This window comes from Lepisosteus platostomus, chromosome 10 (genome assembly GCF_059453375.1).
Source record: "Lepisosteus platostomus isolate fLepPlt1 chromosome 10, fLepPlt1.hap1, whole genome shotgun sequence".
Classification (NCBI taxonomy): domain Eukaryota; kingdom Metazoa; phylum Chordata; class Actinopteri; order Semionotiformes; family Lepisosteidae; genus Lepisosteus; species Lepisosteus platostomus.
Window position 1 is genome coordinate 6,013,808 of NC_142620.1, and position 22,976 is coordinate 6,036,783.

The 22,976-nt window shown below is 39.6% G+C and overlaps 1 protein-coding gene across 4 annotated transcripts in view; it reads left to right on the forward strand.

The window, feature by feature from the left end:
- Positions 1-951: 951 nt before the first annotated feature.
- Positions 952-22,976, forward strand: part of LOC148653111 (RNA-binding protein Nova-1) — a 68,852-nt gene continuing 46,827 nt past the window's right edge. The window contains exons 1-2 of one of the 4 annotated variants that reach the window (XM_088647682.1): positions 952-1,573; positions 3,421-3,564. In XM_088647682.1, coding sequence (XP_088503808.1) covers positions 1,438-1,573; positions 3,421-3,564 — 280 coding nt within the window. In that variant the 5' untranslated portion in view covers positions 952-1,437. Of the gene's footprint in view, positions 1,574-1,898; positions 2,540-2,600; positions 3,085-3,420; positions 3,565-22,976 lie in introns of those variants that run through there. The other 3 variants (XM_088647683.1, XM_088647685.1, XM_088647684.1) reach the window with 3 other exon arrangements.

Sequence of the window (22,976 nt, forward strand, 5' to 3'; positions counted from 1 at the left end):
TCATTTTTAACCATTAAGACTTAGAGGTACAGTACACTATATCATGTCAGTACGACTCTATAGCCACGTTAGTGAATAGCAGTCAGATGCTTCAGGAGCGGGAAATACAAATTAAAACTACAATCACATCACCGTGTCTCCTTCATTGTCTGTAGATGTTACTTTTAAAATTAAGAATACTGTTGTTGCGGTAGGCTGTACAGTATATGGCACTGATAGGTATTTTGTCGTTGTTACAGTTGTTAAATTGCAACTTAAAACTAACTGGTTTAACTTCGGTTTAAAATATAATGTAAAGTGGTTTAACACTTCACAGCTCACAGATTAGTGTCAGTGCATTTGTTTACATTTTTACACAACAGGGTTGCTCCTGTTAAATATCGAAGTAGCTACATACAGTACCACAAAGGCTGCAGTGTCCTAACAAAGACAGAGACCTGAGGACCTTAAGTGAAATATATATATTTAAATAATGTAGCATCAAATAACTTGCAAAAGTAGCCAGAACGTGAAAACAGCCAACCCCCGAGAAAATGATAATGCACTACAGATGATTGATAAGCGTGAAGTGGGGATTATAATGAAGCGGGAAAAAAAGGACAAAAAATGTAAATTAGCTGAACGTGTCGCTTCAGTGCGCCTGATGGCCTTTGTCACGTTGACACCTTTCGCTCGCAGCACCGCTACGTATTTGCATGATGCTGCAAAATAAAAGCAACCGGTAGAGACGGCAAAGAACTGGGGGCGTTCATGATGTCATTCCCAAATATTAACCCTTTCCCTCCCCGCTCGCCACTTCTGCTCCTCCGAATAGCTGAAGTGAGCGAGGCCCAATCACGGCCCCTTAATTCCTATTGGTTGCCCCGCACGCCCATCAGAGGGGGAGGGGGGCGTGGCCTCCCGCCTCCCGGCCCCCCCGCCCCGCTGGTTGCCACCGTCTTGTTTTCGGAGGCGGCGTGCAAGCTGGGTTGAGCCGTGTTGCTGGGCTGGGTGACCTTTGACCCGCCCGGTGTGTGCGAGCGCAGGCAGCCCGCCGGAGCTGAGCCGGGGAAGTAATGCGCGAGCAGCCGCGGCGGCAGCAGCAGCCGCACCGAAAGCGCCCAGAGCAGCTCCAGCCTCCGAAAGCGAGCGGCCACGCTTCGGGACCCCGATTTCCGCACGCACGGCACACGCTCCAACTATCCCATCCTCTCCTTACTTTCTCTGCCTCCCCCCCCCTCCCTCTTCTTCTCCCCCCCCCCCCCTCTATTCCCCCCCACCCCAGTTTCTGACACATTCAGTTTTCCCCCAGCTCCATCCACCTACATGCCGGATTAAGAGCTGCTCTTGCACTATTATTTTGATATTCCACCCGTTTAGCAAAAAAAGAAGCCAAATATTTTTCATAAGAATAATAATTGTCGTTATTTAAAAGAAAAAAAAAAAAGCTTTGCAAACATGATGGCGGCAGCTCCTATCCAGCAGAACGGGACTCACACCGGGGTGCCCATAGACCTGGACCCGCCGGATTCCCGAAAAAGACCCCTGGAAGCACCACCAGAAGCCGGCAGTACCAAGAGGACAAACACCGGCGGTGGGTAGCTGCCGCATTCATGCCGATAGCCGCTGTTGTTCGTGTCACTCGGGGGCTTGCGCCGGAATAACCCTATAGGAGCGAAACTAATAACAATAGTCATTCTTCTTTTTTAAAAAAAACAAACAAACAAACAAACAACCGAAACATGGCGACCCGTTTTTATGTACTTTAAAAAAGCATGCTTTTTTTTTCTTCCCTTTTTGCACTTAAGAGAAGAAGAAAAAAAAGAGGTTTGGAGAGGAGAGAGGGGAGACGGGTTGGAGGGGGGTGGGTGTGTGTGTGTGAATAAAACTGTAAGTTTTTGTTGTTAAACTGCAACGGGGTTTGTTTGTTTTTTAAAAAAGAAAAGGCTTTCGTTTGCGCCGAAGAGAAAGTGAGATGGACCAGAAAAAAAGTCCCCCAGAATTATTATTATTATCATGGTTGTTGTGTGTGTGTGTGTGTGTTTTTTTTACCGTTATCACGCTGGCAGTTGTCAAAAACTGTGCGAAAGAGAGCCAACTTCGTGCGATCGCCGTGCTATTTGGCTTTAATCAGCGCGGTGCTGTGCTATCTAAGCGGCTGTCTTCACTTTGTTTTTAATCTTTGTTTTGTTGTTGTTGTTGTCGTCGTTTGCAAAAACCCGACGAGTTATCAATAACGAGTTTGCACGACTGGCGCGCCGGTGATCAGATTTAAATATGCAGCCCCGCGACCTGTCTGCATCCATGATGCGCACGACTCAATGGGGGCATTTGCAGAAGGCTTGCACCTCGGACATCTCGCCTGGGCAGCTTGCTTAAATCGGTCCTTTCTTGTCGTGCAGATGCGATCAGGATCATTCTGTTCCCAGAGAACATCAGGCTGTAGTTGACTGGCGCTTTTCTCTATTTCTTGATCTGATCGCGGGCGGGTAGAACTTTTTATGGAACCGGTTCCTCCACCTGGCAGACCCACCTGCCCGCATTTGCATCATGCCGAATGGTACATAATAACCTTTTTCTTTTTTTTTTCCGCCGGGGAAAGCTCCTCTTAAGGATCCTGTAATTATAATGCGCTTTAAGGGGATCGCAGACAGCTTGAGGAGTGAAGTGAAACGCATTACTGCAGGGTTTTTGACATTGCAGTTGAGCTATGCGATTGTATAGCCTCACCGATATCGCAGCGCAGAGTAGCCTTTTAAATTATTATTTTATTTTTAAAAAGAAAGGCACTGAGTATTTCTGTTTTCCTTTCCAGATAATCGTTTTACCCTTTACGGTGCATTCTCGCGTGTTTGCTAACTTCTTTATTTGTGCGAGAAAACAGCAATTTCCCATAATGATCACCTTCAGGCTGGGCACTGATTTTAACGCTGTTCATTTCCCCCCAGTTCTCGGTCGGATTTAGGCGTTGTTGGTGTCTGTGGCACAACATTGTATCAATTAGAAATCCATGATAAATCACAAGGACCTCATTTGTCATCTGCTTCCAATTTAAGAGTCCGAAGAAAATGCTTCATACGAAGGAAACTGGAATGCAGTATCTAAGTAAAGATGAAGCTTGGTTTTTTTTTTCCAGTTATTCTGTGTATTACATCAGGAGCCTCTCACCACTTCCAGCATGTTGTAGTAACAACGGGAAGCGCACGCATGTTGGGCGGGCAGGTTTTATATTACACGACGTTTGCAAAAAAAGATGAAATTCCAAGTTTTCCATTGTTTCACAGCGGTTTCATACCTTTGTAATTGAACGTTCATTATTCGTGCAATTTACCTCTTCTGTCAGTTCTGTTTCCATTACCCTTATCACCGTTTACGTTTCCTGTACATCATGTATTTTTTTTAATTTTATGATTGATTGATTGATTTTTTGATGTTTTACAGAAGACGGCCAATTTTTCTTAAAAGTTCTAATACCTAGTTATGCTGCTGGATCTATAATTGGAAAAGGAGGACAGACAATTGTGCAGCTTCAGAAAGAGACCGGGGCGACCATCAAACTGTCAAAATCCAAAGATTTTTACCCAGGTAGGTGTTTTTGTTTTAGCAGATACGACATCCGGAGAATGTTTTCAAACATTCTTTTTTTTTTTTTTTTGGATGATGATGTTTATCTTAATTGTCTCCACCCGATTATTTTATGCGATTTTAAAGAATTGAAATCAAATCCATTTGGATAAGTTTGAAAAGGTGTTTATGTACAATATTTCAACAAAGTGCGTGCTTCGGAACACAGATCCTTGTGATCAGTTTAATGTGTCTTCGGTTTGCCTGCACTTGTGGGCTGATATGTTGAATGTAAATATTTGCTCTGTCTGTCTGGTCCAGGGTTTGACAGGTAGGAATCTGGCTGAAGGCAGAAGGAATGTTTGATTGTCATGGTGATTACACAGGGGTCCTTACAGTGCAGTGACTTTATAAATTATGTGTTTATTTTCTGCTCCGAACTGTTGCTCAATTTATGACCTTTATTGTTTCTCATTGTTTAAAAATAAGAGCCTTTAATAAATAAAATCCTATATATTTAGGATGCCTTTTTTTTCTAGCCATCTATGCACAGTCAGACAGTCAGCTGTCAATTTTAAGAGTTTTTAGAAAGATAAACATTATCCGCATGGAGACATGATTGTTTTTTAAAACAGATGTTATTGATCTAGTTAAACATCCGTATTGGTAAAGAAATGAATAGCACAGTTTTGCAGATGAGCATAGGGATGGTCTGGCAGAGCAGTGTTTAGCATGTGACCCTGATCCACACCTGGTAGTGATTCTATATCTTTATATTCATCCCTAGGATGTCATTTTAAGCATGGAGCTGTGTGCTTTCTTGTAAATGGCACGAGACTATCAAAGGTTCTGTACCTTTCAAATACCTTTTGCAGTCAGCCTTCCAGATGAATCTGGGACTACTCTGCAAGCACTCTCCCCTTTCCAGGCTGGTCTCACGTTTCTAATCGGAGCGACTGGCCTAGGGTTGAAGGGGTTGTGGAAGAGAAATCTGTTGCTTGATGACAAAAGCGTTGTTAGTTTCTGTGTAGTGGAGTGGAGCCGCTTGCAGGGACTTGAATGGGTTCCATGGAATAGGCAGGACAGCTGGTGTGGCAGGGAAACATTTGGAATATTTCATTTTCATACCCTCTCTCTTGGCGTGGGGGGTGGGGTGGAATCACCGCTCGAGCAGGAAAAGTAGAGATTCTGATTCTTAACGATAAGGGCACCAACGAGAAGAAAAAAAACGCGGCTCTAGATTTGTTGTGCTGTGTGGGCTGTTCTCCTGCGAAACGGCGAATGTGACCACGCTGAAAAGTTTACTGCTCTTTCGAAAATCCCCCAAAGCTCTCACAGTGCGTGTCCCACATGCTGGAGCACATCTACAGTATGGCAGGAGCAGGCTATAAAGTCTAAAGCCTCAAACAGCGGGGAAAGTGTTTGAATGTGGGAGTAGTTTTGTAGTCACGGCTGAAGATTTAATGCACTTCTCTACCTGCCATGGCGTGGACAGATGAGATAAATGGATCCTCCAGGGGCTGGCTGTTGCTTAGTGTTAGTGTTTGTGTTTGACCACGAGCCTGTGGAATTTTCTGAGGTCTTGGCATTCCCAGAGCCGGAGGTTCCTGGTCATCTTCCAGCCCTCTCACACTCGCGCTGCAAGCAGGATGGGGAAATGTGCTCTTCCCACTCTGTCCCTGCAGGAGAAACTGTTGATCTCACGATCCTCATGGTTTGCGGTTTAGTTTTGCTTTCTGAGTATGACGCCTTTTCTGTTTTTTTTTTCCCCCCGCCAGTCACTCAAGAGAACAAAACCATGCAAGATATCGTGGATGTTGAGCAGCCCTTTTCTTATGATTGTACACGCCAGACGTTATATACTACATATATAAGCGTACCCCCACTTTTAAAACTGTTGATCTTCTTTTGAGAACCTGGCACCCTTAAAATTAAATTAATTTAAACTAAAACATATTATGTTTTCTGTATGAAAATTCTTAATCGGCAATATTTTGACTTTGATAAAATCTTGAGGGTTTTGCTGCTTGTTTTGGTGACCCATGGGGCAAAAGCCAATGAAAAGTGCTAAATATTGTGTAGCTTTTTAAATGTTTTCATAAGATATTTCGCTTTGTGATTAATCATTTTAATTTCTTAGGAATTAATATTATTTCATTAAAACAACAGACTTTTAGTTAGTTTTTTCAGTCTTAATTCAAATGAAATCATCTTTCAATCATTTCAATCAAAAATTTAAAATCTAAAAAGTACTCTTAATACAGACTTTGAATACCTGAATGTTTCAACAGACCAAAAAGCCCAGTACTAAAGGATAGCATTGTTTTGGCTGCGTCCTCTGATATAGTCTAAATAATTAGTATAACCTTGAGATAATCTTGCTGATTCTGCTAGCTTACAACAGAAGGTGTTGTCATGAGTGAATATTGTAAAGATCAATTAAGTTAATAAAATATAAGTTTTTGGAGAAATTAGTTTTGTTTCTCCCAGATTGTACTAATTTATCGGTAACAAAATATCTTGTGTGGTCCTAAAATATTTCAGTCATTTTCATTAATGTGTTTTGGCTGTTAAGTGGACAGTGACAGTATAAATGAACTCCTTATTGTTAATACTTCCTTGCTGGTATTTTTGGAAATGTTTAAGTAAAGGGCATCAGATTTCTTACTGTACAAATCGTTTTGTGCATTTTCTTTTGGTCAACATGCTGCTGAACCAGAAATGTATTTTGCATGCTGTTCATAATGTCACAACCATTAGGTTACAGGCTGTTTTGATTTAGATAATATGCCTGCCATTATGTGGTTTTTCCCAATTTGTTATTTCACAGCAGTCCTGTTTGTGATTTGCATCTTAAAAAAAGTTTAAGGCGCACATTTAGTTTTCATATGCATTTCATATTAAATTGCCTGACTATTTGTATTCAGGGAGTAGTAAAATTGTATTTATTCGCTCTCTTAAGTACTTAAGAATTGTTTTTGAGAAGTGGTTTTGTCTTGATGTAGTTTATATGTGCTTTATTTTGTGGTTAACCAAGGTTTTTAATATGCCTTCTGCAAGAGAATATGTTATCATTCATTACTTGAGTCATTCAACTATTCATTAGTTGATATTATATTATTTTCTTTGCGATATCATGATTAACTCATCTTCTGCTTGGTGCATTGGACAGTGGGGCATAAACTATTATTCAATTTGTTGAAATAAAAAAAAATGTTTGTCAGATATTTTGGTGCCTGTCCAGTTTAGTCCTCTGAGAAAATCATCCTTAGTTTGAAGAAAGCATTCTGTACTGCGAAGAGTTTTTTTAGTGAAGGCTGTCAGTTTTAACTCCTCATGCACTTGTTTCATTCTATTGATTAAACTTCAACCAGATGCATCAGGTCGCAAGCAATTTGCAAGTCGCAGAAGACTTAACAACCCGAATGCATGAGCGATACAACCTGGTCGTCCTTTTTTTTCTCTTAAGAGTCTTTGCTTTTAACTACAAGTGTATCAGAAATTTCAAAGGGGTGGATCAGGTTGTGTAGAGAGTGTGTGTGTCGGAGAGTTCTCTAGAAGGAGTTAGAGTTGTGATGAATAGCATGATTGAACTGGTTGCTAAGGTAACAGGCCCTGAAGATGATATCTTTTTGGTGCAGTGTACATGATTTCTGTGCTAAGAAGGAGCTAGAAGAGCCTGTTCCAGCTTCATTTTGTGTAATTGCGTATCTTTCTGAGTTGTCAAGAACGCGGGGTTGCTCCTGTGCTACTCGTCCGTGATTAATCTGCGAGCGATGGTCGAGAGGCAGATAACACTGATGGCAGCTGTTCCTCTGACGGTTTTCAATATGGCAGCTGCTATGTGCATGATCTATGCAAACATGAATTTCAGAGACATGGGTCTGAAGGGCACATAAGGAAGAGCTTGGAGTGGAGGTGGTAAATATAGTAAAATTAGGCTCGGACTTAAGGGCTAATTGAGGTGGGGCTCTCTTTGTTCTCTGCTAGAGGACAGAGGGCATTTTTTTTGTCATTTTAGATTTCAGGGATAGTGGTATTCAGTAGACACCACTTTGTTTAAAGTACTGATTTGCTTAGGCTTTCAGTGCAGTTCTTTTACAACAGCCAGCTGAAGTGGGAGACAGTGTCATCTCTTCTGTACCTTCTATAGTTGCAGAGAGAGCTTTTGTTTGCAGCTTTCCAGAGATTGCAATTCGATTCTTTTTTTCATTTGTGATTTCGTAATTAAGTTAAATCAGGATTCAGGTAACCACTCAACGCTTTGAAATGTGTGTGCAAAAGTTTTAAATTTTTTTTTTACTTTTTGTAGCATATGCCTTTCAGATGTGTGTTTATACCAGGTAACAGCTATTAATAATAAAACATTTTTGAATGAATGCTGTTGTCATAAAAGGTCACAGTATTTTTTCTTATTATTTTTAAGACCTTTTGGTTAGTATTGCCTATGAAATGTAATTTGTAGCACAGAAACATAAAGAAACAAATAAAGGTTAATCATTTTATTATATAGAATGTATAATATAAAAAATATAATTTTGTGGAGTACGTATTAAAAATTCTTTGGTACAGGAAATTCCAGTTTGTCTTTCTTCTCCAGCCAAACAAATTATTCTGCACACGTAGTACAAAGGATCTTATTCTGTGTAAGTGAATCACAGTTAGACGCAAAGAGATACTGTGGATTCAAGATTTTAACCATGAAATCCTTTTTAGTGAGGGGAACATCCACCTTCAGCTTGAGCTGAATTTAACTCCGGCTGTACCATCTCTGTCTTCTGGAGTTTTGGCATGCGTTAAAAGCCCAGATCTAGGTCTGAACAATATTTCTAATGAAACACACATCTTGAGACCCACTGGGAGCCTGTAGACCATTGTAGACAATGGCTGCCACAATGACAGGAATGAATTCTCTAGTGAAAGGATAGCTGTAAATAGGACACCTACTTGTACAGTACATTGTTAATATTGTAAGTGCAAAATATAAAAGCTCCATCAGTCTCTTAAGAAGACTTTATTTTACTTCACTACATCATCCTATAAAATGTTCTGTTTCAAGGGGCAATGTATACTGCAGTACTTTGCTTGAAAACCGGTTTAAATGATAAATTTATTATATGTTGACAAGAATTTGCACTGGCAGTGGATTGGTATGCCATGCATGGCAAACTGCAACCCTAGATTCTTAGGGCTGTTAAAGAGATGGCAGACAGTGAGTTATGACCTGTCACAGATGGGAAGGGATATGATTCCAAGTTATGTGAGGGAATTGTATATAAACATGTTTTATTGGGCAGTTTCTCAGTAATCTCAAAGTCCCTGTCTCTGTTGTAATCAGCCCATTAGTTGCTTCCAATGGAGATATGACTCTTCAGAAAACGATACAACTTAGATGACACCAGCTCAGGCTTGTGATAGCCTTTCACATTTGTTTATTTTTCTTTTTTTCCAATCATTGTCACTTTTGTTGTTAGCAGCATCGCAAACAGGGTTTATTTTCCTTCATTCTGAGAGCTACGGCCTCCCTTGCGAAACAGATTGTTGGAATATATTTCTCTTTGGAACAAATGTAACTGTTACAGTACATTAGCAGTTGGAATGCTTTAGGGACATCAAAAAATTAAATAAATCAAAGAGAGGGAAAACAAACAAAAAAATTGGCTGGATCCACTTTTTTTTTTTTCCGGAACAGCCTGGTACAATGAAGGCGAATGCAATTCTGTGTCAGTGGTGAACAAGGGCAATGCCGTATAGTGACACAAAACCGTTTTTTTTTTAGGTGATTCTTAGGGGGCAGTTCTGGCAGGGACCTGCCTGTGAATTTGGTTGTAATCTTTGTTGATGTTGACCTCCGTGTTTAGCCTCAGCTGCTTTCGCTGGAAGACCTCCAAGATGTAAAAACTTGGCTTTTGTGAGTTCACCGGGCTCGGAGCTCTTCGAAATAGAACTCGCGGTCGAAGGCTGGGGCCTGCAGTTCCCCTTCTTCATGTCCATGTTTGGATGCAGCTCTTGCTTGAAGTAGAGCAACATCTGCAGCAGCCTGATTGACAAAGATCTCTCTGGGACTCATCATTGCCAGGCACAGCAGGTGCTGCTGCACTTCAGGCCGCAGCTCGGAAAGACATTGAAGTCAGATTGAAAAATTCATCAGGGGACTCGCGAGAGCGAGGCCCTGGCGAACGGCGCAGGAGAAATGTCAGATGTCCAGCGCTGAGGCTCTGCAGGTAATTGGGCTGGACTGGTGCGAACTGTGGCAGAGCGGGGTCTCACGTTGCACTGCAGCTGCTGCTGAGCTTAATTAATCTGACCCTCCGTGGCTGCAGCCTCTCGTCACGGAGAGACACGGCGTGGGGACGTGGTCGGCTTTCGCTCTGCACACTGCGGTGCCACCAATCAGTCACGCGGCGCTCTTGTTTCGAATGGTTCTGAGTTTGAATCTTTTCACTGTTTGTTGGTTTTTCACGAAATGCAGCACATGGAGGAGAAGAAGAAGTACTTTTTCTCATTTCTCGTTGTTGTATTAGGCACATTTTCTTCTGAAGGGTCATGGTTTCATGAACATTTGGGGTCAAGGTTGTTCAGGCTGGGGTTCGGTTTTGTTCCTCTCACTGACCTAAGACCTGGCCTGAGCCTAAGACATGGTTTGCCTGCCGGAGTCCCAACAGAGCGATCCTTCTGTGCCTTAAAATGAAATATAGATTTTTACTGCCTTTTCGCAGTCCGGACTGTTGCGCGTGTTTGGTTTTCCAGTGCAGCTGGGTTTCGGTGTGCCCAAATTCTCCATAGAAATATGGGGGATGGGGGTGGTGTGTGGGGTCGTTGGCGAGACCGTACCGCCGAACTGATGTGAGAAACCATTTGTTGGTTTAATAGCACTTGTGTTGAAATGTGCAGTTAGACTGCTTTGCTTCCCAACAGGCATTGTGTAGGCCAAGACTTCACTGCAGAAGCGGCACGGTAGTGCAGTGCTGGGGTTGTGCGACTGACGCAGAATAAGCGAGGCTGCATAATGACATCATTCAAGCGCTGGGAGCCCGAGTCTGGAATCCAGATCAGTGGATCTCGAGCAAGGGCTCTCTGTGCAGTCCTTTCAGAACCCCTTAATTCATCTTCTGATTTGTTCCCAGTTCCCGATTTATTTATTTCCTCCGTGCTTACAGTGATAGTGTCTACTGAACACTTGCAAAACACAGCGTGCAGCATTTTGTTCTGTTTTATATTTTGAAAGCTTTACTGAGAACAATTTCCAGATGCTTGAAGCTGATGTTCATGGTGTAAATAACCCCAATCACAATTGTTTAAGTCATTTTAATTACACTGTTATTTTCTTATTCATCTGAAGCCATCAGTCTGGCACATTCTGTGTAGTTAGACAAGTGGTGGGTTTTTAACACTGCTGAACTACATAGAGTATAATGTTTTCCCTAAAGACTTAGATCTGTGAAAATGGTTCCTGGACTATTATCTCTACTGTCTTATCAGATAAATAGTAGGCTATGTCTTCAGTAGAGAGTTTATTTTAGCACCGTTTAAACATTTTTTTCTTCTTTTCCTTCTGATGCATTTCAGATATCCAGACTCTTCTGCCTTGGTGTTCTGCATTACATTATTTAGAGATGAGCAAGCTTTGTGGTTTATGAGGGTACTTGAGAGATGCTTTCTTTAGGATTTCATCGTATGAAATGCAAGGATTAAGATGATAAACGTGAATGGCATTTCATTCAGAAGGGAGATGAAGATGATGCTACTGTAACTTTCTTTCTTCTCCTGCCCAGTTCTACACAGGAGGTATTAAAGGAAGCAAACTCACTTTATTTAACAGCTCAAGTTAAGAAGTTACTCATCTGTGCAGGCTCCTGAAAAAAATGCAATATTTAAATAGAATTGTTGATTTTTATGTGGAATGTTGAAATTTCGTCAGCTTGGGAATCAAAGGCAGGTTTGTTTTTAAGGTGCACAAGTCGCTTATCTAAAAACTAGCTTGTGCAGTGGAAATTTAATTTCTGAAGTTGCTGAGTTGCCTCTTGTTAATTTTCTGCTTCATGTCTTTTTGCTTTGTTAAGATCCACAATTAGACAAAATTTTATGTTATTATCAGCTTTTATGATCCCTGCACACACATATACAGCAGGTTGTTTGTGTTTTTATCCTTGCAGAAGGATCTATTTAGCATCTCTGTCTGTGACACTCTGCCTTATGGGATACGGCACTTAGCTTGAATGGACACGTTGTGTCTTTGTTTATGCTCTATCATCCTGTTGTAAGAGAAATGAGGAATTCTGACAATTTTCTGTGATTGTTTTTCAAATGTGAGAGCACAAACAGCGATAATGAGCAGAAAAGCCATCTGCTGCATGCTGTGTGTGTACATAAGTGCACTTGCAAGTTAATTGTAGTTTGTTAGGGCAGTGACAGAAGGATAAAGGTTTAAAGAATCCTTCTCTCTTTTAAACAGTGGATTTATTTTTGTTTGTAACAATTATTTAATTGTATAATAGTATAAAATACATTCTTTATATGAAGGTATTCTTCAGCCAATGCAAAATTGTGTTCAAGATTTAGAAAATTTTATCCGCAGTATTTCTTTAACAATTCAAAACGCATTTGATCAATGGAAAAATGATTGAGTGCATACTATATTACGCTGTTACACAGTGTATACCTTACTTATCTGCAAACAGCAAGAAAAAAAACTGTTCTTTTTAGAAAGAAATATTTTGGTTATGGCTTAGATCTGCAAGGTCATTTTGTGCCAGCAAGAGGAAGCTGATCTTAAAACCGTCATTATTTGGTTCAGATAGTAATTGAAGTTTCTCATTTGCAAAATCCATAGAGTCATCACAGTGTGAGATGTCATAAAAAATAATTTGCATCAGGTTTGATTTCCACTTTTTTTTCCTTTAGTGTAGGATGGCTTACAAATGAGATTATCTGTTTTATAGTATCTAACCATGATTTAGAGGCAAAATGATGCAGAAAGCACCCGATGTACAGTAAACGTAGATGGGGTAAGTGACTGCATTTTGTCCCCCTGAAGAAGAATATCTGTGACTTGGCAGCAGTAAAAGCAAGATGTTGCTTTTAAATGGGTAAGATAATTGCCGTAAAATCTTGAAAATATCTGAGCTGTGACGCTGTCAACAGAGTGTGCATTTTCACATCTCGTGGAATTGAGACCAGATCCTTTGGTGTCCTCATTTTTTAATAATTAAATTAAGTACACCAGGATGACAGTAGACGAGTCAAAAAAGCTGAACGCTTCACCTATGGTTTTGTAAGAATTTTTTTTAAACAAGAGAAGTACGAGCAATGATCAAGCATCAAATGAGCCGTGTACGTTCCCCAGAACAGAGCAATCATATGTTCTGCAGGTTTAGTAATGGGAAATGTGTTGGTCACATAATATCTCAAACCGTTTCCCTGCCTAAAAACAACTTTTAAATTTCCACATTTGTTTGCTCAAGATGTTCATTGAAGTAATTTAGAACGATGCCACAAGATGCTGGCGTCCCCTCTGAAAGGATAGGGAAGTCTTTAAGTACGATCCCTGACGTTTTTGATCAAAACATTGACAGAAGTTTACACAAAACTTAATGTAGCTGCACTGTGTTACTGGCCTGTGACAGTCGCCCTCTTGGCAGGTCTCGCAGTATTCCAGCAGATCAGATTTAAAGAGGTGCATGGCAAAGACTTAAAGCCGTTTAATATTGGAACTGAAAAACACTGCAAAGCTACATATGGGTAGATTTAGAGTGATTACTGCACGCTATAAAAAGACACACAAAGCATTGGAATAATGCATACGTATCTTCGGAGCAGATGTAACTATTTCTGCCCAAAAGCTGTCAAGAGTTTTATTCCAGCTAATTTATTTTCAAGCCTAAAGCGTCTCAACAGTAACCTAGGAATATGAAACAATTATTCCAACATTAAATTCCCATTGGCATTAACAGTTAGCAACTGCAAACAGAGAGTTCATTTCCAAATTAAAAAGTGGAATTTTGTTCATTATAGTTCCTTAAAATCAAAGTACTAGGAATTGAACCTCTTGCTTTTTAAAGAAAGTCTAACAGATGAAGATAAGCTACTTTTAATATACCAAGATAGAGGGTATTTCATTGAAGAAAAATGTGAAATTCTATTTGATATCATTGCATCTGTCCTGGCATACATAAAATAATTTGCACATAGTCATAAGCCGTATTTATATCCTGCAGAATTCTTTAAAATATTTAAAAATCACTGTAGTGTCACTGAATTTATGTGGTTGTAACGACTTTTAGTAAATGTGTTTTGCGATCTGAAGTTCCTAGATGGAGATGGTCTGCAGCAATGCACATGCTTTTATCTTTACTGAACCACTAACCTTAATGATCATTGTGAAAGCCAATGTAATGTGTGGTTAAAAGCTCCAAGTCTCGGGTGCACAAACAGTTGTCATTTTGGTTTTGTATACACAATTAAAGACAGTGAACTTCTCAAAATACAGTCATCCTTACACATGTTTTGGTTAGGAAAATATGCTTAATATAATTCTCATTTAAAGCATGTAAATGTGCGTTGTAAAAACAGAAAATTTCTTCTCTATTCTTTATTTCTATTCTATTTCTTCAACAGATAGGAAGGGATTATGCAATCCTGCACTTGTTCAGCATATGTGTGTATATCTAGACGATGTAGCAGGAATGATCACAAGAACATAAAGATTTATGGACAGTTAACTCTGTGAGATCACAACCTAATGCGTGTTAAGTGTGCAAAGCTATCATGCTCTCTAGTCAATCTCTGTACATGAAGCAATTTAATAAATTATGTTTGCATCAAGAAATAACTTCAGGCTAACATATGTGAAACACGCTCACACACCTGCTATGCTTTGTTTGCCTGGTTCTTTAGCCATTTTCCAAAAATATTATTAAATACAAGAACCAGTGATGTCCATTGCTTGCACTACAAAAGAGGTAAAGGACAAAGCCATCAAGAGATGCCATTTGAACTTATCAGTAAACAAGGGGACATTGATGTGGTTTAAGTACTGTGGCTGATAAATAATTCATGCTGTTTTTCCATACACGTGGTTTATGGGGAAGATATTTCCAAGCTTGAGTCAGGGAACGGTCTGACTTAATTTGGAATGTGCTGCAGGATAAAGAAAAATGGAATCTTTTTAATGGTTTTATGAGGGGGATGGCAAAAGAGAAAATAAAATCCCAAATGACACAAATGCAAATGGAGAATGACACTTCTCTCCATACCCTACTGCAACAGCCATGTCCTAATTCTCGCTGGAGTAATAAGTAAGAGTTTCAAATTTTCTTGGCTTATGCCTCACTTAATGCACAGGGGAATCAAAAAATAGGTCATTCTTCAAATCTTCTAATTGTTACTGTGCTTCAAATGTTTTTTTTTTTTTGCCATAGAAAATATGAAGGCATTTGGAAAGTGCAGGTCAAAACTTGAGAGGTTTGGAGTTGTTGGATGTTCAAAAATATTAACTTTACAATGCAGTCCAAACCCTGTTTTTTAATGCTATGTTTACGAACCATTGGATGCATACAGTCATGAAATCGGAATTCTCTCCCTGATGGCTGGATTTTGTTTTTCAGTTTATGATGTTCTCAGAATGTTGTCCTTACAAAATAAGGTTATGAATTTTTAAAGTGAGACATTTTAAATGCATTTTAAAAAGAAAAATCTTGTCTTATAGTCGTATCTATGGATTATTTTAAAGTTTGTAGAAATACAGAGAATGTTCATATTAAATGACAGTATAACTATTGTGTTTCAGAGTTGGGCATTTGTGTTTGGGGAATTTGAAATATGAAGTTCAATGCCCAAATGAGGTTTTTATTGTCAATGTTGGGAGTGTAACCCATAAAATGACAATTTTTGATTGGATTCTATCCCTTTTGTGCAAGCCTTTTTTTCTAGAAATAGCTCAGCCTACATAAATCATGCGCGTGCCCTCATTTAATTTAAATAGGTTGGGTCTTTTTTTACAGAACACAGTGTGATGCTGTATATGTGAATCATGCAGTTTATTAACTTATTTTCTTATTACAGTTCCTCTATTTTGGGGTAAAATAAAAAAAGTAAAGATGAAAGCATGTGAAGCTGCTTACACCGATTTCGTTATGCTGTGTGTCATAGAACAAAAGTGTGTTTTGGTATAGACTAACTCTATTCTTATGGCTAAACATTTGATTACGTTCTACAAAAATGTTTAAATAATCAGGCCAAATAAGTATGTTTTAGTGACCTTTACTAACACCAGTTTAACTGTGTTAGATATTATTTCAATCCCCATTTCCCACGTCTAGTACGAATGCAGTCTTTTTGTGTTTGAGAAAGCTGAGCAGGTTTGATGGTGAAATCCTGGCCAGGCTCGTTTGAATTCAGGTCAGAGTTTTATCCCTATTTCCGCGGATGATTACTAAAACAGATATGCTAAAAATGTCTGCACAGGTAATACAATATGAAGTTAGAATGTTTTCACTTGTAGATTACGTGGTCTGGTCAGGCTTGTCATTAGTGTCTGAGCCTGCTGTGATTGCTTACATGGCAAGTTATGGCAACTGTCTGCATTACTGCATGTTAGATAACGTGCAGTGTGCATGTAAAACAGTATATAAACAGTCACTTGTAGTAAATGTTTCTTGCTCTGAAGTAACATTCAGTGATATGCGTCACTGAATGTGTTAGAGTGGTGTTGTGTTTCCTGCTTAAATGCTTAGCAACAGTTGTTGTATGTGTAGCAATAATGTGGCTAGAACTGTAATGCTATTTATATCACTGCTGTAGGTCTAGCAGGTACCACTATGAAATCGACAAGCCTAGCTCAACACCCATGAGCGCCAGCAGGTTACAGAGCTCAGTGGTTATGCCAGGGTTTGATTTTCTGAAACTGTGTGTGTGGTTCCGTTACATGCAACAAAATAATTTGTACAATTCCTGTGTCTTCCTTTTGGCAATAAATGTCAGCTGAAGTGGAAAAGAAAGCTGGCACTAAAAACATGCTGTAGTCTTATCAAAACCAGGCGTCCAATTTGAAAAGCTTGAGGCCACATGATGTTTTCCTGAAACTTCAAAGAGCAGAGCACATTAGTCATAAAATGACTTCACTATGCAGGGAGTGCTTGAATGGGGGGAAAAAAGAAAAACACTTAGGATTTTTAGTGTTCTCACCGGAGAAAGCATTCTGCCATTAAAATAAACATTTAATCTGCCAAAAGGTCAGTGTAAATTAAGTAGATTTTATGACAAAATGCTGCACTAATTCTACTTTAGAAAATTGAGCCATCTGGAAAAAAGTATTATATAAATCTATATTATCTCTTTCTGTCCCCGGCTTTCTATTTGTTTAACAAAAGGGAAAGAGAGAAAGAGGCTAATTGAAGAGATATTTGTTTTCAAGCCAAAGGTTAACAAAATGAAGTATTAGCGTTCCTTTCTCCATAGAAACCCAAGAGCAAATAACATTTTGTAAGTATTTACCTTATAATAGCAAATCCCAATAACATATAAAATACTTGCTGCATATGAATGTACTTTGATTTCATATTTAAAGGAAAGTAACAGGTCCTCTTGGTAATTGTGCTGCTATGTTCTACGAGTAAACAGAGAATACTGTAAATGTAAGTCATGGCTGCTCTAGGATTATTTAAAATACAAAATGCTAATAATAAAGGTGAAGTAAGCAGTGTCCTGTGTCTGTAAGGTTTATGTGAATCTGTGAACATTAACAGCAAAATCCACGGACAGTAGCCAAGAATCGGGAGATCCTTGAAGAGAAAAGTGGACCAACTCACTTACTTACCAAGACTGTGCTGTATTCTGGACCACGTAAAGCAATTGAGGGTACAAATGAGCCCTTTTCACAAAATGTAATTAAATAAGCCTTTTTAAAAAAATCATATAATCCACCTAAACTCATTTCTGACTATGCGTTAGCCTCTTTTGTTAGGGGAGCTTGAATAAGTGTGTGACAATCCTTGAAGCTAATAGGTTCAAAGCAGAAGAATGGACCTCTGAAATTGTGCTGTGCACAACGAGGACACTGTGTCCTTCTTTTTTCATGCTCAATAACTCATATTAAACTTCACTTTGTCTTACACTGTGTTGTTGCATCAAAATAGCTGCCCTCAAGTCAATATGTCGTGCAGTGTCCTAGCAACAGAATGCCTCATAGGTGTTACAGAGTAAGTCAGATTGATAGTCACATTAATATCTCAAACTCTGCTTTATTGGAAAGCATTTAGAATGTTACACCCTTTGTTTAGCTCATGAAGTTTTTGCTTTTGGAAAAGAGATATGCAATATTTTTTTAAATATTATTCTGTTATTGGCATTTCTCATAAATGAATGCTAAATGCTAAGAGGTCAGTAACTACAATAACAACAAATAAAAAATTGGTCTGGCCAATTTAAAGCCTCACTGCTATTCATTTTGCTGGTTCTTCCACACAACAATGCAATAATGTAAATATTCACTGGAATATAGGGAACTCTCCTAGATCACACATAAGCAAAATGTCTGTGTATTGAGCATCGTACTGTAACCTAGTTGATTTATGATTGTATGCATTAGGGATTTGTGCTGAGTGAAATGCAGATTGAGCATAAACTATAATATGATCTTATTCAAAACCTTTTAATATGTGCTGAATATGTAGAAAGTAAAAAAAAGTATGCATACTCATACATAAAATGGATTGGAAAAAAATTCCAGTATTACTTTGTGGTCTTATTTGGAAAGCTTTATAGAATAAAGAAGTTGTCAGATAAGGCAAATATGAAATGCAGAATATCGTACCAACAGCTTTTCAGGTAGTTCACGCTGTAAACATATGACTAAATTGATTGTGGTTTGGTGCATTATTGCACACGGTTTCTGCATCAATATATGATTTAATTCATTTTTTAACGCTTTGTGACTTTTCCATAAATACGTAGTAATTAAAAAAGCTTTATTCAGTCCCTGCAGGTTGTTCACGTGTTAATGAAATACACCTTTGACTTGGCCGTTCTTTATACTGTCATAATGAAGAGGCTGGGGGTTTGGGAGAGGCCCTCCAATTAGCTGTGCTCTGTGTGTCATTGGAAGGGCCCGCAGCATGCCGCCAATTGTCCTTGGGAAAACCTGGCAGGGAGACCGGATTGTGACCTAACGTGTTTATGTTGGCCTGGTTGCGCTGCAAAGTGTCAGCTCTGCCTGCCATTGCTTTTTATCTCCTGCTCTTTTCAGAGGCAGCAGGACTTTGGAAAAGATTATAAAGATGTCAGGGAAGATGTCAGAGACTATACACTGTAGCCAAATAGTAAGAAACCTGCTTAGCATTGATTTTCATAGCTCTCCTGTTGAATCACTCACTGGTGTTTTTCATTATTTTTTAAAGAAGCACGTACAGTATGAGCCATGTACCCCATGAAGTGATACTATAAACCTTAGTCACCCAGCTGATAAGCTAATAAATCAAATGGCCTTTTATTAGTTCAGTCGGGTGCTGTATAGCTCAGTTTCAAAGATTCCTGGATTGTGTGTGCTGTTGTTAACGTTTGTTCTTCCGACCACTCCTCTATTTTCTACCGCTGTTTTCTCTCCAGCCAGGGAAGCAGACAGTTGCACCAACCTGTCATCAGGTTCAGGGCGATTTCTGCCAATGTCATTCTGCTTAGTCATATGTCTGATACAAATATAAGTGCTATTCAGATGCTTTTAAGAGTACTTTACAAAGCGTCTGTCATCAGAGGAAACTTTACTGCTGTAATTACAACCATGAGTGTCATTGCCTCATTTGCTAACTTCTAATCAACGTGAAGAACATTTGAAAATCAACTTGATTTCAGTCTTCCACTCTAAAGTTCTGATTCTCTGACTATAATGACAGTTTCTTCTGATTTCACATGTCATTTGCAAATGTATTGACATTTCTTTGCAAATGATGATGTATTTCTTTTCTGTCATCAAGTGAGTTTATAAATAAGGGCTGTTATTTTAGCATTTAGCCTTTTAAAATAGTTCATTTTGAATCGCTTGTGTACAGAGAGGTAAGGTTTGACAGTTTTGCAGTGGTTAGTTCATGTAGAATGTAACTGTCATGGGTGGAATACTGCCATGCAATAAGCAGGCAGTTTTTTAAGTACTCTGCATGAACCAAAACCTCTTGTGAGAATGTTGCAGGAAGAAAGTGTTGTAGTCATGGCTCTTTTGCTATTTGCCAGTGTTTGTAGAACCTGTGGTACAGTGTTTATACGTATTTATTAGATGTATCAGAATAAGAAAATTCAGTATAAAAACAAGTTCTTTTCATTACCTTAAATTTGAAAATATAAATATAATATACTCGCTTTAAGGAGAACAGTAATAAAATTCTGTACTTTATCAGATACTGGAGCTGCACCAATTTTATGGGAATAAAATGTGGGGTTTTTTTTGTTGGTTTTGACGGTAATCAAATCTTGTGCTGTATTTGTTTTTCCTTTTCTCCTGCTGCAGACCATTTTCGCACTGAGGAAACATGGAAAGCCTTAACAGCTTAAACCGCTTACGGAGGTCTTTTCCATGCTCACCACAATGTTTTTCATTAAAACCCGTAACTCTTTAACATACACAGCCTCTTACAGATTAGCAGTAGCCGATTTGTAATCTCTGCTGGAACACTTGAACGTTAACAACAGGACTAAGGACTTGGGATATTTTTAGCAGGGGAAGGCCAAAAAAAAAAAAAAAACTGGTTGGCACTGGCAGTAAGGAAAGGATTGCTACCTTTTCAATTACTTTCTTTTAAGCTTAAAAAAAGGTGCGTGTCTGAAACCCGCTACCCTGGTCTCTTTCAAGCTGGATGGGATCCTGAGATCTACTATCTGCTGGTGAGATGGGCAGAATGACTTCCTCTAGTTTGTAATCTTTATAATGTTTTTAATATTTAACCTATATTTAAATACTCTGGAACCATGCTATAGTGTAGAATATATGACAGTATATATCATAAATATTAGCCCGTGTATTGTTGTTACAGTAACTCATTATTGTTGTACTGCAAGCTTGACTTGACAGTGCAACACCGGCTCTCCCCTCTCTGCTTTAAGTTAAGTGGCCTCTGCAGGACCCGTGGTCAGATTCACAAGAAAAGTGATCATTTCTGATGTCAGTGCTTGAAAGCTGGATTGTCACAGCAAATAATATTGCTGCCTTGAAAACACTGGCTTTTTTGGGGTTCATTTATGGACCGGAGTGCATGCTGTGTGTCGTTCGCATGTTCTCCCCATGTTTGCATGGGAAGACACCTCTGAGATTAGTGTCTGGATTTTTCTTGTGAGCGCCCCTGCGATGAATTGGCATTCCGCGTGGGGTGGAGTCCCGCCTTCCTCCCTCTGCTTCCGGGAAAGGCTCTGGGTCGCTCTGACACTTACCCGGAATTAGCTTTCTGGGGATGGATGGATTGAGGTGTCCCATTGTTTCGGACTCACTGTATTAGCCACAAAGAGCGCATGTTAGAAGGCATAGAGCTTGTATTAAAGAAATCAATATTTCTGTAAAGGTCTGTCATTATATTATGTTTAGCATAGTATATTTCTTTTTTTTAAAAAAAAGCTACTGAATATGCAAGTGACTACAAAAACCTGACGACCTGCATTTCGGATTGTATTATAATCATATTTCTAGGTTGTTTTGAGGAAAAGGAGCCTCTTGGTTGAAATTGTGAATGACTCACTGGAGCAATCACTTCTGATGTCTCTTCTTTGTACGAGGAAATGAGTTGGGGGTGGGGTGGGGATGGAGGTTCGAATCTAAAAATCAGTGGCAGCAATAGTGCTGCTGTGGTAAAGTGCATGCTCATTATTTATATCTTGATTCCAGCCATTAGGGATTCGTACCCCCAGGCGTCTTGGCAAACGAACACCAAGCTGACCTGTATGTTAAATGAGGTGGTAAATTGTTGTAGAGCCCCAAGGTTTCATCCTTATCAGCCAGCCAGCAGTCTTTGACAGCATTTATTTAATTGATTATACAAGTTAAAATTTGCCAGTTTATTTTAAGAATCATTGAACTTCACAAGATTCACAAATACATTCATTTACTCTTTATTTTTTTGATGCTTAATGGGTTTTCAAGTAGCGCTGTCATTCTGAATATTCTAAAACAAGCCATAGAAACTCATGTTTCTCCCTCTTTTCATCTGCACTGTGAAGGTAATGTTTTTATTTCTCTGTTTAAGGCAGATTTGTTGCCCACGTTCCCAATAAGCTGCAGTGCTGTACACTTCTGCTGTTGTAAGTACACCAAAACAGCATTTTACTGACACTTCAGAGGCAGGCAAGAGGTGTGAGAGAGAACTGTTATTCAGAAGTTACTACAGGTGGTGAATGAGGTGTAAAAATAACTCAAGCTGTGTAAAGAGTCATTTAGGGAAAGTGAAAGGAAATTAAAGCGCAGCTGATTGCTCTGCTTTCGAATTCAGATGAGAGTTGTCTGAGGGAGACTGAGCGGATAAGATAAGATCACTTTATTAGCCATATACAATTTCTTGCATTAGGAATTGGTCTTTTCGCATACCCCAGATTGCTCTCCATGAGACACACAGACAGGGAGAGAAGCTGGGGGTCAGAGCGCAGGCTGAGCCATTTATACAGCGCCCCTGGAGCAGTTGGGGTTAAGGGCCTTGCTCAGGGTCCCAACGGAGTAGGATTCCTCTGCCGGCCGCGGGTTTCGAACTGGCAACCTTCCAGCCACAGGTGCAGATTCTTAGCCACAGAGCCACCCCATGGGTGGGTGAGGAAGGGAGAAAACCTCAAAAATCAAGGTAAAAAATGGGGTTGACTTCAACTGACTTCAACAACCATGCAGTCTCTTCAGAACGCTGCCTTCTGCAGCCCCATTGGGCATGCTGCATTTTAAATTAAGTAAAGAAAAGCATGCTGAATTCCTGTTCATACATGAATGACAGTATCCATAGCTCCTGCATCCTTTAGAGCCGTGGTTCCCAATCCCAGTCCTGGTGACCCACACACCAGCCGAGCCCTCGGTTACTCAATCAGACTCTTCATTGGCTTAATAATACTTCATGGACTTCATTGACCTCATCGTAATGAGATTAATTTGAACTGTTTGTTCCCGGCTCTTAAACATGTTGGAGCCTTTAACCGTTCTATTTCGTCATTGAAATAAAATCCCAAACTTGTGACTACAGACAAAATTCAAAATTCAGGTTGAAGCAACTTCTCAGATGGTGCAAGGCTTCAGTAATCAAACTGAGGTGGGGTGGAATGAGGTTCAGCAGGTGTGCGGGGCACCGGGACCAGGACCGGACCCCCTGCTCTAGAGGGTCGTGACACGCTGGAGTCTAAGGCAGGCCTCCACCCAGGACCCAGGACTCGCACAGGGGGGCGATTTACAAATGCCGATTTAAAATAGGAACTGGAACACCCTGAGA